Raw genomic sequence first — 13,603 nt, 5'->3', positions numbered from 1 at the left:
ATTTAACATCTATTTTAATCAGATTAAAAGCAATGTATAAACTTTAAAGATTAAATTTTTATGTCACCAGTGTCATCTATTAAAAATAAGAAGGATTTTAAAGATGTGACTTGCTTATTGCTCGTGATACTATTTTCATTGAATAAGATAAGTGAATTTGTGATTATATTATTTTGACCAGGAGAGTGAAAGCTAATAGAAACATGGATATTGATTCGAAGATTAATTTTAAAATCTTGGAAAAATAAACTTGTAACAAATTTAACCTAGAAGGTTGTCAACTAGACTTTGTCTGCAAGATCAGTCATAACCAAATTTGTTTTGAAAGTCCAAACAGACTATGGGTCAGCTCTGATGCAGAGGGTGGATTTCTTATTTTATCAGTTTCTGAAAGTTCATTGGAAAAAGTATATGTAACAGGAAAGCATCATTAGCTTTACATGCCTCCAAACTCTCTTGGGTATCTGCTTAAACAGCAACGCTATTGGGAATGCGATCTGGAGAAAGGTAGTAGTAGGGAAGCTTCTTATTCTTGTTGCGCTCGGTGATGGCGTTGACAATCTCATCCAGATTCTTGCGGAATTTTGCCATAGCCTCTTTCACTGGCTTCTCCACGAAGTGTTCATCTGGGTACATGCCCAGAAAGAGCTGATTGAAAAACATGAAGAAATCATGCTCTGAGAAAGCAAAGGCTAACCTGTTTCAACATTATGTCATCCAGCAGAACATAACCCAGAGCCTCACAAATGCTACTATTAAAATAGTACTATCAATATTTAAGCTAGCCTACATTGGCACTGCCAATGAAAGATGCTGTGCCATCCTCCCTCCCCCACTGGCTGCTTCTTTCCATGCCTGCATCTTTCTGTAGTGCTGGTTCAGGTGTCTATGTGGCACCTCCTCCACCTGAAGGGAGCGGATCCACTGAAAAATAAGCACTTTTATTCAGGCTAGTGGTCAGTCAGATCAGCTTCCTAAGCCAGATCACTGTGTAGCCACTCAAACATTTGTGCTGCTAAAGAAAAGGACAGCATGGGAGGGGACTGAACAGCCAGGGATGAAAAAGGAAGACAATTGCTTCTTTCAGTGACAGTGGAAGTTTCTGTTGAATTAAAACTGTCCTTCAAAGTTCGACCTGACAGTTGCTTTAGTCAGCTTGAACTCTAAGGATGCCCTGAATACCACATTGCCAATATGCATATTGGCATATTACCTGCTTTAGGCAACTATTTCCCATGACACTACCCATACTACTAGCTTCTCAGCTGAAATCTGCTTTCTTCTTAAAGAGAAACTTAATTTGAAGTACCCTCTGTCTTTCATCTTCTATTTAAGGATTTCAAAACACATCCTCCAGACACAGACCTCGGGTGAGACAACCAAGTACCTACAACCTCATTTTACTTGAGGAAAATGGCTATAGACCATGCTTACAAAACCTCCTGTAGGCTTGTTTTGTTTGCACTCCACACCAGCCAGGCACAAGCCACAGCTGTAGTGCATGTGGCACTGGGGCAGATTTTCCAAAGGGACAGGAAATGGAGACATAGGGGTGCTGTAGCTTCTCCACCAGCTCTGCTGGGGCAAGGAGTGGAGAAAACTGTTGTGCCTCTGCAGTCCCCCTTCCTCCCACACCAGCATCCTTACTCAGCAATGCCATGAATGAGTTTAGAGACATTCATTGTGGCTGAAACATAGCCTTAGAGTGAAAATATGACTTCTCAGTCAGAGCTGGTTTTCATCTGGCAGAACAAGGGCAAACCCACACCACTGATACATCTCCACAGAAAGGCAAATATGGTCAAGTCAAGCACGGAGCAGCACTACAATCTCACGAGTCCATGTCGTCTTATCATGGCCCTTGTGGTCTCACCTACATCTCCACCACCTAGAGAAGGGAGGTTGACTTACTTCATTGTCCTGGAATTGGCTCAAGGCCCAGACAGCTCCAAGATGCCAACAAGAACGTCCCCTGTCCGGCAGACTATCGACAATTTGCTCGATGGTGACTGTCCCCTTTTCTGTCGGAGGAGGGCAGCGCATTGTTGGTGGGGCATTGGGAATCCAGGAACACCAGTCATACTGCACAACAAAGCAAGAGAGCACAGTAGAAAACTACAGTATTTAGGACCACTGCAAAGAAAATAAGGAGTCTTGACACCAGGGAGTTTGCTTCTGTAATATGAACCTCTCAGAAAGAGAAGATACTAACTAAAGGACAGAGAGATACACTAGAGAAGAACTAAAGGATACAAAGAAGTCCCTACTGTCTTTCTCAGGATCTCACAAAGGAAAGAGTTGGTTTGTCTAAATGGGAGTAGTTATTCTGCTAACCACAGGCATGTGCCACACAGCCCAGATTCACCAGCCAGGCTAAGGACGTAGCTATTTCATTAAACAAAGATCTCTTCTGATAATCTGAGGTGACCTCTGATAAAAACCTATAATTGATAAAATCTCCTTTTCTCCAGTTGCTCTTTTCTGCAAAATTTGCTCTAAGAACGTGTCTACAGTACTGTGGTCAGGCAGTAAGAGAGGCAAAGGATGCTAGTGCATCATGGAATACGGCATGTGGATGTGGCCATGGTGAGTGCCAGACTGGGAACTCAGAATCATTTCTGGCCTGCTTCAATATTGTGGGATGGTGATGTCTCATTTTGCCTCGGATATGACCTTGAGTTTTGCCACCATCTGAGATGTTGCCCTTACCATAAATCTTTCTTTTCCAACCACTCTTTCATTACCTTCATACATATCCCTGACCTGCCTGAGGGAAAGTCCCATTTCAGCTGTGTGCCATGCTTACACTGTGCTCTCCAATGCATAGCCATCTCCTCCTACCCTCAGACCTCTCTCTCTGCCATTTTTTCCCATGGCTGAAGACTCTTTTGCTGATGGGCTGAATATCCTCTGAATGCCAAATTGTCCCTCTGATTCTCTGAAGGCTCTCTGCTAAACCCTAACAGCCTGGGCAATATTAAGAGATGGTTTCTCAGTGGTACTTGAACAGACAGAATTTCCTGAGGTGGAGGTTGGGAGACATCTCAATCACTTCTAATGACAGGGTAGGAGTGAATAGTCACAGAAGTCCCTGGTCATGAATGTGACACAGGAATAATATGGGTTCATTTGACACCTGGCTCTAGACCTGATCCAGGGCTCCTGAGCTGCAGGGGTGGACAGAAGGGTCAACATGGAGAGTGATGTGGGATATGTTTGGGAATAATCACCATAGGAAAGATGGTCTCCCTGCTTATCTCTGAGATCATCCATGCCTGAAGCCAGAACATATCCCAGAAAAAAGCTCACAGAATCATAGAATATGTCAAGTTGGAAGGCACCCATAAGGATCATCGAGTCCAACTCCCTGTTCCTCACAGGGCTACCTAAAACTAAACCATATGGCTAAGAGCATCATCCAGATCCTCCTTGAACTCTGATGGGCTTGGCACTGTGACCACTTCATCCCTTTGTACTCGGCACTGGTGAGGCTGCACCTTGAATACTGTGTTCAGTTTTGGGGCCCTCACTACAAGAAGGACATCGAGCTGCTAAAGCGTGTCCAGAGAAGAGCAACAAAGTTGATGAAGGGCCTGGAGAAAAAGTCTTACAAGGAGAGGCTCAGGGAGCTGGGGTTGTTTAGTCTGGAGAAACGGAGGCTGAGGGGAGACCTTATCGCCCTCTACAACTACCTGAAAGGAGGTTGTAGTGAGGTGGGGGTTGGTCTCTTCTCCCCAGTAACTACCGACAGGATAAGAGGAAACGGTCTCAAGTTGTGCCAGGGGAGGTTCAGGTTGGGCATTAGGAAGAACTTCTTTACTGTAAGAGTTAGGCATTGGAACAGGCTCCCCAGGGAGGTGGTGGAGTCACCATCCCTGGAGGTGTTCAAAAAACGTTTAGATGTGGCGGTTGAGACATGGTTTAGTGGGTTTAGCAGGCATGGTGGCATTGGGTGTACAGTTGGACTTGATGATCTTTGAGGTCTCTAACAACCATAATTATTCTATGATTCTGTGATTCCCTGGGGAGCCTGTTCAAGTGACTGACCACTCACTCAGTGAAAAAGCTCTGTGCAATACAGACTGACAAAGAGATTTACTTCTGGCTGTGAAGTCTGCTTTCCAAAATGCCTTGATGTTGGAAGAAACAGCATTTGAAAGGCAGGCTGTTACTGTAGTTTCAGGATAGATATATATCAGTAAAGGCAGGCAGGGATAACACAGGCTATCAGTATGTGACACAATAAACATCATAGAGGAAGCTGAAAATTGCCAGTTGGCTCGCTAACTCTAGAAATGAGCAGCAATGCCTTTTCCATACATTGGGAATATTAAGCACATTGGTGCTTTTTAAAACTTCACCATACATGACCAAAGCCTAGATCCTCACAGGTGTACTGCTTCAAATTTCTATGTATGTCAGTTGGAGTTAAGTATCTAGATATCATTGAAGATCTGGACTCCTGTCCCACTGACTTCAATCAGACTTTACCTTACAGAGGCTTGTCTGTGCTGCTGTAGAAAATAGAAGTGGAGGTCCTGCAGACATGCAAGGCAGTTTTCAACTAGTTAACTCAGGACCCTTGGTAAATGCTCCATTAGGCCAGCTAGATCTCTGTACTCCTGGGACTGAGCTGTTGGAAACAGTCAACTGCACCAACTCAAAGACAGATGGCACATGCGGCTACATGAACTGCAGTCACAGCACTGAGCTGCGCTGCACATGTTCCTTAAGCCACATCTGAAAATGAGATGTATGCTGCTTCAGCTGCCAAATTAGCACAGCTTACAACAGCAACCTACAGTAGCCACCTGTGCATGCACTTACAGCAAATGCAAAGTAAAGCCACTTAGCATAATTCGTTGAATTTCACTGCAGAATGTGCCACAGACCACCAGCACATATCATATCCAGGCAGTTCAGGTGGTGTCTGGAAAGCAGACTATGCACCTGAACCCTTCAGCATTTCTGAAAGGGGTCTTGGCAACCCATTTCAATGCTTAAAAAAAAAATTGTTCCCCATAATAAAATCATTAAAACTAAAATATACAAGTTAGAACCCCTAAATTTGAGCTTTGATAATATTTAAGACTCAAAATGCCTTTCTCAGCTTCCAAAATACTTCAGTTTCCACAGGCTTCATGGGTATTTGCAGATGGCTCTGTAGTTATTTCGACCAGAAAGAGTAATGTAATGTCTGTACATCTACTAAAAAACATTTCTCAGACCTTGCCCTAGCAGGTGCACCTCCCAGCCCAGAAAGAAGAACAATCTTCCCAGAAATTCCTACCTGACCAAAATTCACAGCTGCATGCTGGGCCGATGTGGTGAATATTATTACTGTGAGATATTCTGCTAGCTTCTCTCGTGTCCTGATCATCTTAGGAAACCCTAATGAGGAAGAAGAAAAGCTTAAGTAATCCAGCTATGAAGTAACCCAGTTACCCAGTAGTAATTAGCTACTCAAAAGGCATGAGTTAGAGGACCATGCAGCAGTCCCTGAAGAGCAGGGCATTCTCTTTGTGAATCTTGCTGTGTGGTCTAACAGGAGCTCCTCAACCTCTCTGTCTCTTGGCTGGCTGGCTGTAAAAACAGAGTGATCCTGCCTTACCTCATAGAGGTTTGTGAGGCATCACCACTGCTTGCAAAGCATGTGGCATTCCTTAAGGGAAAGGCAAAGTATAGTTACACATTTAAAAAACACTGTATCCCTATCCTCTCACCTAACTACCCTGCAACTTCCAGCAAGGAACCCAGAAAGTCCACAGGGCAAGGGCCTCAGATGCTCCCTTTTTCTTCAGTCTGCAGTGCAAGCAGTGAAGGTTCATACTGAGGAGCAAATGCCCATGTGCTTGTATTTATAAAGGTCTGAGGCTCAGAGATCAAGTGCACTGAGAGAAAGAGTGCAGGAGAGCTTATTTACTGAAACAGGAAGTGAGGAAATGAGAAATTCTGAAAGAGAAGCAACAGAATGAGGACAGAAATAGTTGCCTCAAGCTGTCTTTGAAGGGGAATAATCAAATGGAGCTATACAAAGAAAGAAAAGAATAGTGAAGGACTAGGGAAATATTTTGCTATCAAAGCACCCCCAAGCCTGTATCTCTCCTACCCCCACTACATCACAGTCCTATGCTGTACTCCCAGTCCAATGTGACCACAGGTCCCAGGATACCTAGAGATCTGTCAGCACCCTGAGGCAAGCTGCCTCTGCTCAGGCTGCCTGTGCCAGCTGCTTCACATCTCCACCACCAACCTGATGCAGATGTGAACTCAACTTGAGAGGGGGAAGAGGCACATGGTAACTCTGGCCAGCCACCAAGCCCAAAGAGGACCACCTGAACTGCCTGGATATGATATGTGCTGGTGGTCTGTGGCACATTCTGCAGTGAAATTCAACGAATTATGCTAAGTGGCTTTACTTTGCATTTGCTGTAAGTGCATGCACAGGTGGCTACTGTAGGTTGCTGTTGTAAGCTGTGCTAATTTGGCAGCTGAAGCAGCATACATCTCATTTTCAGATGTGGCTTAAGGAACATGTGCAGCGCAGCTCAGTGCTGTGACTGCAGTTCATGTAGCCGCATGCACCATCCCCTCCTGTGTCCTGCTATCCTAAGCACACTGTGCTGATCTTTAAAGGGGTTTGGCATGCTCCCAGTCAGAGTAGCCCTCCAAGGACAGGAATGGAGACTGGAGGAGGAACCCTGGGCGCAACAGCCTCCCTCAATTGTCCTCCTTCCATTCTTTACAGACCTAGCCAAGTCTCCCTGCTCTCTGCCCCAGCCCTTGGAGTGGCAGCAGTGCAGACAGGGATGCTTCAGGCCTGGCAGGTTTCCCACCTGTACCGGCAGTCCTGCCACCAGTGGTGCTTGTAGCATCCCACCCCAGCTGTAGCCCTGGAAAGGTTCAGTACTTGTCCCATATCAAAATACTTAGGTCAAGCATGAAGTTCCTGCTAGCAGGCCATTTGTAAGCTTTTCCTAAGAGACAACTACACAAACAAAAATGATAGTAACTAGGTGTCCCCCAGTCCTTTGCTTCTCCAGGCAGGTAGAGCCCAGGAGGCTGTTATACACCACTGCATACTTGTAGTGAGTGGAAACATCACAGTTTTGCCTGGAGGTCTCACACACAAACATGTATGCATGCAATGCCAAAGCCATCTGCCCCAGATCACCAGCCAATACGTGTTTCCACATGTAAATAAGCCAGGACAGTATGAAAAATTCCCACCCACCTGTATAAATTCCTGGAAACCTGCTTAGACAAAATCTGAGTGGAAGAAAAAACATGTTTAGGGAAAGGCAGGAGAGTGTTAACTCAGGTAGGAGAATAGAGTCGTGTTATGGGTGAGAGCTCCCACAGCCAAGTAATGATTTGCAAGAAATGAGAGGCAGTGTTAGGAGACAAAGCAAAGGAAAATATTTCTTGGAAAGAATTATGAGTATCTTCTCTTGAAGGGAGCAGAACAGCTCAACAATGACACAGATGCTGAACAAATGCAAAGTTCTTGTTTGGTTCAAGGTTTGGAGGAGAGGATTCAAGGGGGTCTCACTGCTCCTTGTGATTTCTATCAGTCTGCCTGGTGGTTCCAACAGTACATACAGACAGCCCCTACCCTAATGCTTAAAGCACGAGCAGACAAGATCAAAGGACCAAACCCCAGTGTACAGAGAGATTACATGACCTGCCTAAGCTCATGGTGACAATCTGTGGCAAAGGAAGGACCTGTCTCCTGAGGGAGGTAGGGTCTGGAGGGAGGTATGGATGAGACCATCCATAAAACTGAGCATCTTTGGGCCAAGAAGGGAGAGAGTCTCCAACAGTTCAAGGCATGCTGTGCATGCAGCATTGCTGTCAGCAGGGACTTGACAAGCTGCAGACCTGGTTGGGCTATCATACCTTACCTGAGGCCTTCACACCCCTCATCCCGTAGACGTAAATGTCTTTGACGAAGGCCTGGAGCTCCACATCCTCACACACCACCTCATCACTCTCATAGTAGATGTGGATCACATCCTCTGCAAAACTGCAGACACACGAACAAATGAACAAGACGAAATCAAAAGGAGAAAGCAAGCCTGCCATTCCCTAAAGACCTTCTACTGACCTTGCAGAGGAGGCAGATGCTGCACGGGGAAAGAGAGAAGGGCAAGAACAGGTCTCAACACTCTCCTACCTCCTTCCCACAAGGAGTGGGAATGCACAGAGGCAACTTTAACTCATTTCTGACTGCAGCATCACTTTTGTCCCCCAACAAAAAGATGCTGGACCACACTGCATCCTCTGAACAGTCCTGTGCACTTTATTCTATTACTTGAAGCTTTGATTCTGCCTAAACCTCTGTCATTGCATCTACATCCTTTTCTTCACTTAATACAGACTCCTTCTGGCATACCCACATGGCTCTCACACTGGGAACAGGGGTTCCCAAAGTGTGATACCAGCACTATGCCCTGTATGTGGGATACTCCAAAGCTGCTCCTGGCTACCATTCAAATAGTTCATCCCCTCCTACCAGACATCCTTTTCTTAAAACCCAAGTGGCACACTCGAAAGCAGGGGTGGCCCAAGAAACTTCTTTTGGGGAGAAAAGATCTAGAGCTTTTTCCTACACCCACTGCATACAGCAGACACCTCCTCTCTGTTCAGTTCCTCTTCTCAAAATCCCTCTTTCTATAAAAACTTCCCAGGCTAACTCACCTCAGAAAGGCTCTTAAAAGACTAAAATAACAGAAATAGTTCTGAAAGCACTAAAAATAGGCAAGTCTGATTTCCTGAAGACTTGCATTTCATGACTGAATGACTGGTTAACTGAGCTATGCTGAGATATACTGTTAGCTCTGCAGGTACCTATAATCTCTTGGTAAATACTTTGACAACCCACAGGGTGAAATATTTGAGTGTAGAAGCTGACTGATGGGATTAAGAATCATTACCCAATACAGATTTCTCCCCTAACAAGCTATAAATTTATTGCAATTTGGAGACCTTTACAAATCTGTCAATGTGGTTTCTATTAGCCAACCAAGACAAGAGTTGTTATTGAGGCAGATAAACTCTTGTTGTTTATGCAGTTGTTTAAGTAATTTTGGCTTCCAGAGGAAGCCAAAGGAGAAGAAAAATCCTGCAACATGCAGAGATAAAGCTGCTCTGCATGAGCTCTGCCTCCTGGCACCTGTGCCAAATGCATACAGAAGGTAATCTTCTCTTGCATACAGCAGTATTTTAGACCCCCTTCCGTGCAAATATAAATTAGTACAGAAAGTGTGGATGAGGCCTTTTGAGTTGGAATATCTATCTGAAATAAGAAGCTGAGTATTAGAGAAAGGGTTTAAAAATTTGCCATGTAAGTCTCATTGTTTCTATAGGGACAACCTTACCAGCTCTCTTAAGTCTAGGCCATCTATCACATCTGATGCAATGCTGGGGATAGAAGTTACTTCATCAAGAGTGGAGACTGAGACCACTGTGGAGTGTAGGAGATTCATGGTGACTAGACACATGTATGACCGTGGGTTCGTGGGTCAGGATATCACACACTTAAAAGGGTAGTGCCCACGCCATTTATAAACCAAATTATTCACTTACGAAGAATCTCTCAGCCAAGTTTGCAGCAGTGTAACATCTTCCTCCAGCTAGGTTAACATTGACAAACAGTCAAACTAAATTGAGTTGACCAAGTACTATCTGGTATTTGAAAAGGCATCTCTCAGTCAGCAAAGAAAGCACAGGAAAGAGAAGAGGGACAAAAATGGACTACATCAAGAAAACAACCACAGAAAAGTTATGACTTCCTTTTCTCTCAAATGGGCAGTAACAATTGCAGGAAATATTGCAAGATAACCCCTTGCCAAAACACAGAGAGAACACAGGAGACAAAGATGTACACAACACTTTAAACATTATGCTTGCACTATAAACCCCCTACTTTGTGTACAAAAAAGACGTGATTTTTAATGAACATGTTTTCAAAAGCCATGTGACCAGAAATAGCTGCGTATTTAGCAAGCAACTTATGCCATGCAAAAATACATTGTTTGTTAAATGAAATGCCATTGTAGAATAAAAAACATGTGAATCATTCCGTTCTGAGGCAGTGTTTCATATCTGAAAAGCAGCCATATTTGTGTGGCTGAGCAGATTTGCAGTACCACTCCTGACTCAGAATTGCTGCCTTTCCTGATAAAACTTGGCCCTTGCAATTTTAAGGTCTTTTAAGAAAGGTTTTGCTCAAATCAGTTAATGCCTAATTTATTGAGTTTCAAAACACAACTTTCATGCAAGCCAAGTTTACATTTCCACTCTACAAGAACCTTGATGAGCTCATGTGGTTGGCTCAGAGAGCTGGGTTCTCTCTTGGTTTGTGCACAGCTGAAAAAAAAAGCTAATTAAATTCCCTTTGCAGGGCTAAATTCCAACTGACTAAACTCTGTGAAATCCTATAGAAGAGTACATACTTATAAAGGGGCCTCTGAAATACAGGATGCAAGAAAACAGGGTTGAAAAAAGCAGGAATTAACAGACTTTCAAGGGTGTGTGCTTGACTATATGTTTTTCCTCAGATGCAATATGCTGGATGGAAAAGGCACCACATGACTAAACAGCCCAGGTGTTGTTCACAAGGCTGTGATGAAGAGCAAAGTGCGCAGAGAGAAATTGAAGTCGGGCCTCTGTGACAGTGACTTTATTAGCCATTTCTAGAACTACGGTCTCTTACTTCTTTATAGCCTCCCAGACTTTAATGCCATCATCACGGTAATAGTAGTAGGGGATATCCTCTTTGCTGTCCATCCCTTTAGCTTTGATCTCCTCAGGGAAGCAGAGGGAACTATAAGTCAGATCCTTCATTGCTTTCTGCACCATTTGTACATGTCCTCCTCCACCTGTAGCATTTGCCTGCGGGAAGAATGGCAAGACAGGAACAGTAAGAGATTGTGTTCACTTTGTGCTGAGACTGGCCTTCCAAATTCTCAGGAAATGGTATTCAAAATGCTGGTGAATATGTTTTTCAAGGAGGAAACCACATCTCCACACAAACTAGTACCAAACTGCAGAGGTCTACTGCAACTGTGCATTTTGACTTCACAGATTTCACAACTCTTCCATGAATCACTGTTAATACCCACATTTTCTCCGTAGGTACAGCACCTGCTTACAATGGAATACAGTAATAAAAGCACATCAACATTCAAGTATTGAACTCAAAGCACTTTCTGCCAGTCCTATGGTCCAGAACCGGCATGTATGTGAGGGAAGGCAGCCAGGAGTGTGTTAGAACAGGGCTTTTGCTAAACCACCCACTGCTACTACACCGTGATTTAAGAGAAAGTGTTTGGGGTTGCAGGATACCATTGGCTACCCTGGAATTTAAGTTAGGAGATCAATCCTGCTGGGTGGCTACTGATGAGGATTGGTCAGGGTTTCAATGTACATTACATCTGGAAAACACAGCATGTCCACAACAAACAGCACTGCAAAACTCTTTAAATAATCACTGCACAAAAGCTCCCAAATGTTGCTTTGCTAGCATATGATGCTAGTGTTGTAGCAGTAGTCAGCTTACACTTACTGTCGTCTGGCTGGTTGTTCATCTACATTGGGACCAACAAATTGTGGAACTCCGGGATCCCTACTGGCAGGTCTTAAGCCAGCACACACTTCCTACATGCACAGGGTATGGGCATTATGCTTCTGTTCAAAGCCATGGGAGTGCCTGCTAGGTCTCCACAGTCAGCAGTGGAGTACAGAAGACAAGGAAGGTGCCTGGATTTAACCTCTCTTTTCTCCTTGGGTGAGAAACTCTGGAGCACGGAAGCTATTTTTGGTCTGGTGCCAGAGGTGTAAGGCAGACAGAGTTGACTTGAAACAAAAGCTCCCTCTTTGGAAGGACTTCTGAAACTTCCCCAAACTTCCCATTTGCTGCTAGCATGTTGTCACAGAGACTGCTGCGTTGCAGTTCCTAGATGCAGCATGCCATTTCTCGGAGGGCCAAGGGAGGAAGAGCTGGGTACATGTTGAATGCCAGTGCAGTCAGATTTAGATGTTCAGATCTGACCTGAGAGTTGCACTGCAGTCCATGATGTATGGCTATGTTTCACTGACTCAGACGAAGCTGAGTTTTAATCCTAGCAGATCTGCAGATCTGCTGTTTATGGCAATTCAAGAAGACAGGCTAGAATCTACACTCGCTATTTGTGGGCTTAGAAATCTATCTTATCTACATCTCTTTCTGTGATGGAAATTTCCTTTTGCAATCACAAATTCTTTTGCTCACCACTCTGTCCCAAGATGAATAACTTAGTATTTAAAAGAAATTTGGGACTTAACTGTGCACATACATGTGCAGGGATGTACGTGCATATTATGCCACCTTGCACTCCTATACTTATACCCCAAAGCCACATCAGCTACGAGTAAGTGAGCTACTGACTCACTACTGACATTGGCCAGTTCTGAACTGGCATCAGTTCTCTGTGCCTGTTTCTCAGGTGATATTAGTTATGTTTGCTCTTTAGTAGAAACGTCAAGAAACAAGGAAATACATGATGGTGAAAGGATAAAAACGCATATGGAACCATGAAGAATAATGAAGATTTGCAAAGGGGATAACTTACCTTGTCAAAAAGGCCACATTCACAGATAAGCTGTTCTCTGGCTTTGGTATTGATGGCTATTGTGAACCGCATGTGTGGCACCAAGAGCTGTGAAATGGGACAAACAACGAAAGAAGGCAAATTATCTGACTGAATTCAACAGCAACCGAAGTCTTGGATGTCCTGGTGGCTTAGCTGTACGTTGCCTTGCAGGACAGCCAGCCAAACTGTCTCAGCTGAGCTATCACCAGGACTTCCTTTTGGTTTGTCAAACTAATGTGGTAACCTCCCTGACCCACATACATCCCTTGATGCAAGAACAAACCTTGAAGAGGGGATGTACAGCAGGCAGCTGCCGGAACATAGCTATGCTGAACACCTCTGAGACTAAGTGTGTCCGTAAGAGATGGGTCACTGTTTGGTGGATGTGGAAATCAGATGAGCGAACCCAAATTTTAGCTAGCAGCCAGTCATATGTAGCATCTGAAGGAAGGAATATGGGATTGTCTGGCCCAGGCTTTTGACCAAGCTGAAAGATATAAAAAGAATATGAACCTCCAAGTCATTCATGTTTAAGATCAGACAACAAGCAATGTCCATTTAAAGACCCTGACAGTAAGCCTACCTGGATTGCAATGGGTACAATTTTATTCTCCAGATTCTTATACAGCAGACAGATGGGTGCAGCCAAGTACTGTATTGTGCATGGATCTGTTTTATTGGCATCCACACCATCCAGCAGCTCGTAGTCCACAATGAAAATGTTTCCTTGCTGGAGGAGAGGGGAAAAAAAAAAAAAGCACATGATGTGTTTTAACACAGTGCAAGCAGCAAGGCTCAAAATAGATGTTGGGAAGTCTTGGCCAGAGGCTGGCTTGTGCCGTGTGGTTACAAGTGGCCACTGGCCCCAGTCTTGCTCATGGTGGCTCATGGATGATGCCATTGAGACAGCAAGCACCTTTACACAAGCTACCTAACTTGTGTCTGCTGAGTCTGATAGTGTGCCTTTC

General features: G+C 44.3%; 1 protein-coding gene across 1 annotated transcript in view; it reads right to left on the bottom strand.

Annotated features, from left to right (window-relative positions):
• Positions 1-244: 244 nt before the first annotated feature.
• Positions 245-13,603, bottom strand: part of ALOX5 (arachidonate 5-lipoxygenase) — a gene marked incomplete at its 5' end in the record, with an annotated part of 26,159 nt that continues 12,800 nt past the window's right edge. Inside the window, 8 exons of the mRNA XM_009700796.1 lie at positions 245-648; positions 1,912-2,082; positions 5,291-5,391; positions 7,905-8,026; positions 10,718-10,896; positions 12,615-12,701; positions 12,919-13,122; positions 13,219-13,365. Of these exons, the coding sequence (XP_009699098.1) occupies positions 469-648; positions 1,912-2,082; positions 5,291-5,391; positions 7,905-8,026; positions 10,718-10,896; positions 12,615-12,701; positions 12,919-13,122; positions 13,219-13,365 (1,191 nt within the window). The remainder of the gene's footprint in view (positions 649-1,911; positions 2,083-5,290; positions 5,392-7,904; positions 8,027-10,717; positions 10,897-12,614; positions 12,702-12,918; positions 13,123-13,218; positions 13,366-13,603) is intronic.

The sequence above is a fragment of the Cariama cristata genome, unplaced genomic scaffold (genome assembly GCF_000690535.1).
Source record: "Cariama cristata isolate BGI_N322 unplaced genomic scaffold, ASM69053v1 scaffold15575, whole genome shotgun sequence".
In the NCBI taxonomy this organism is placed as follows: domain Eukaryota; kingdom Metazoa; phylum Chordata; class Aves; order Cariamiformes; family Cariamidae; genus Cariama; species Cariama cristata.
The sequence above is the reverse complement of the archived record's forward strand: the minus strand, read 5'-3'. Positions and strand labels throughout refer to the sequence as shown.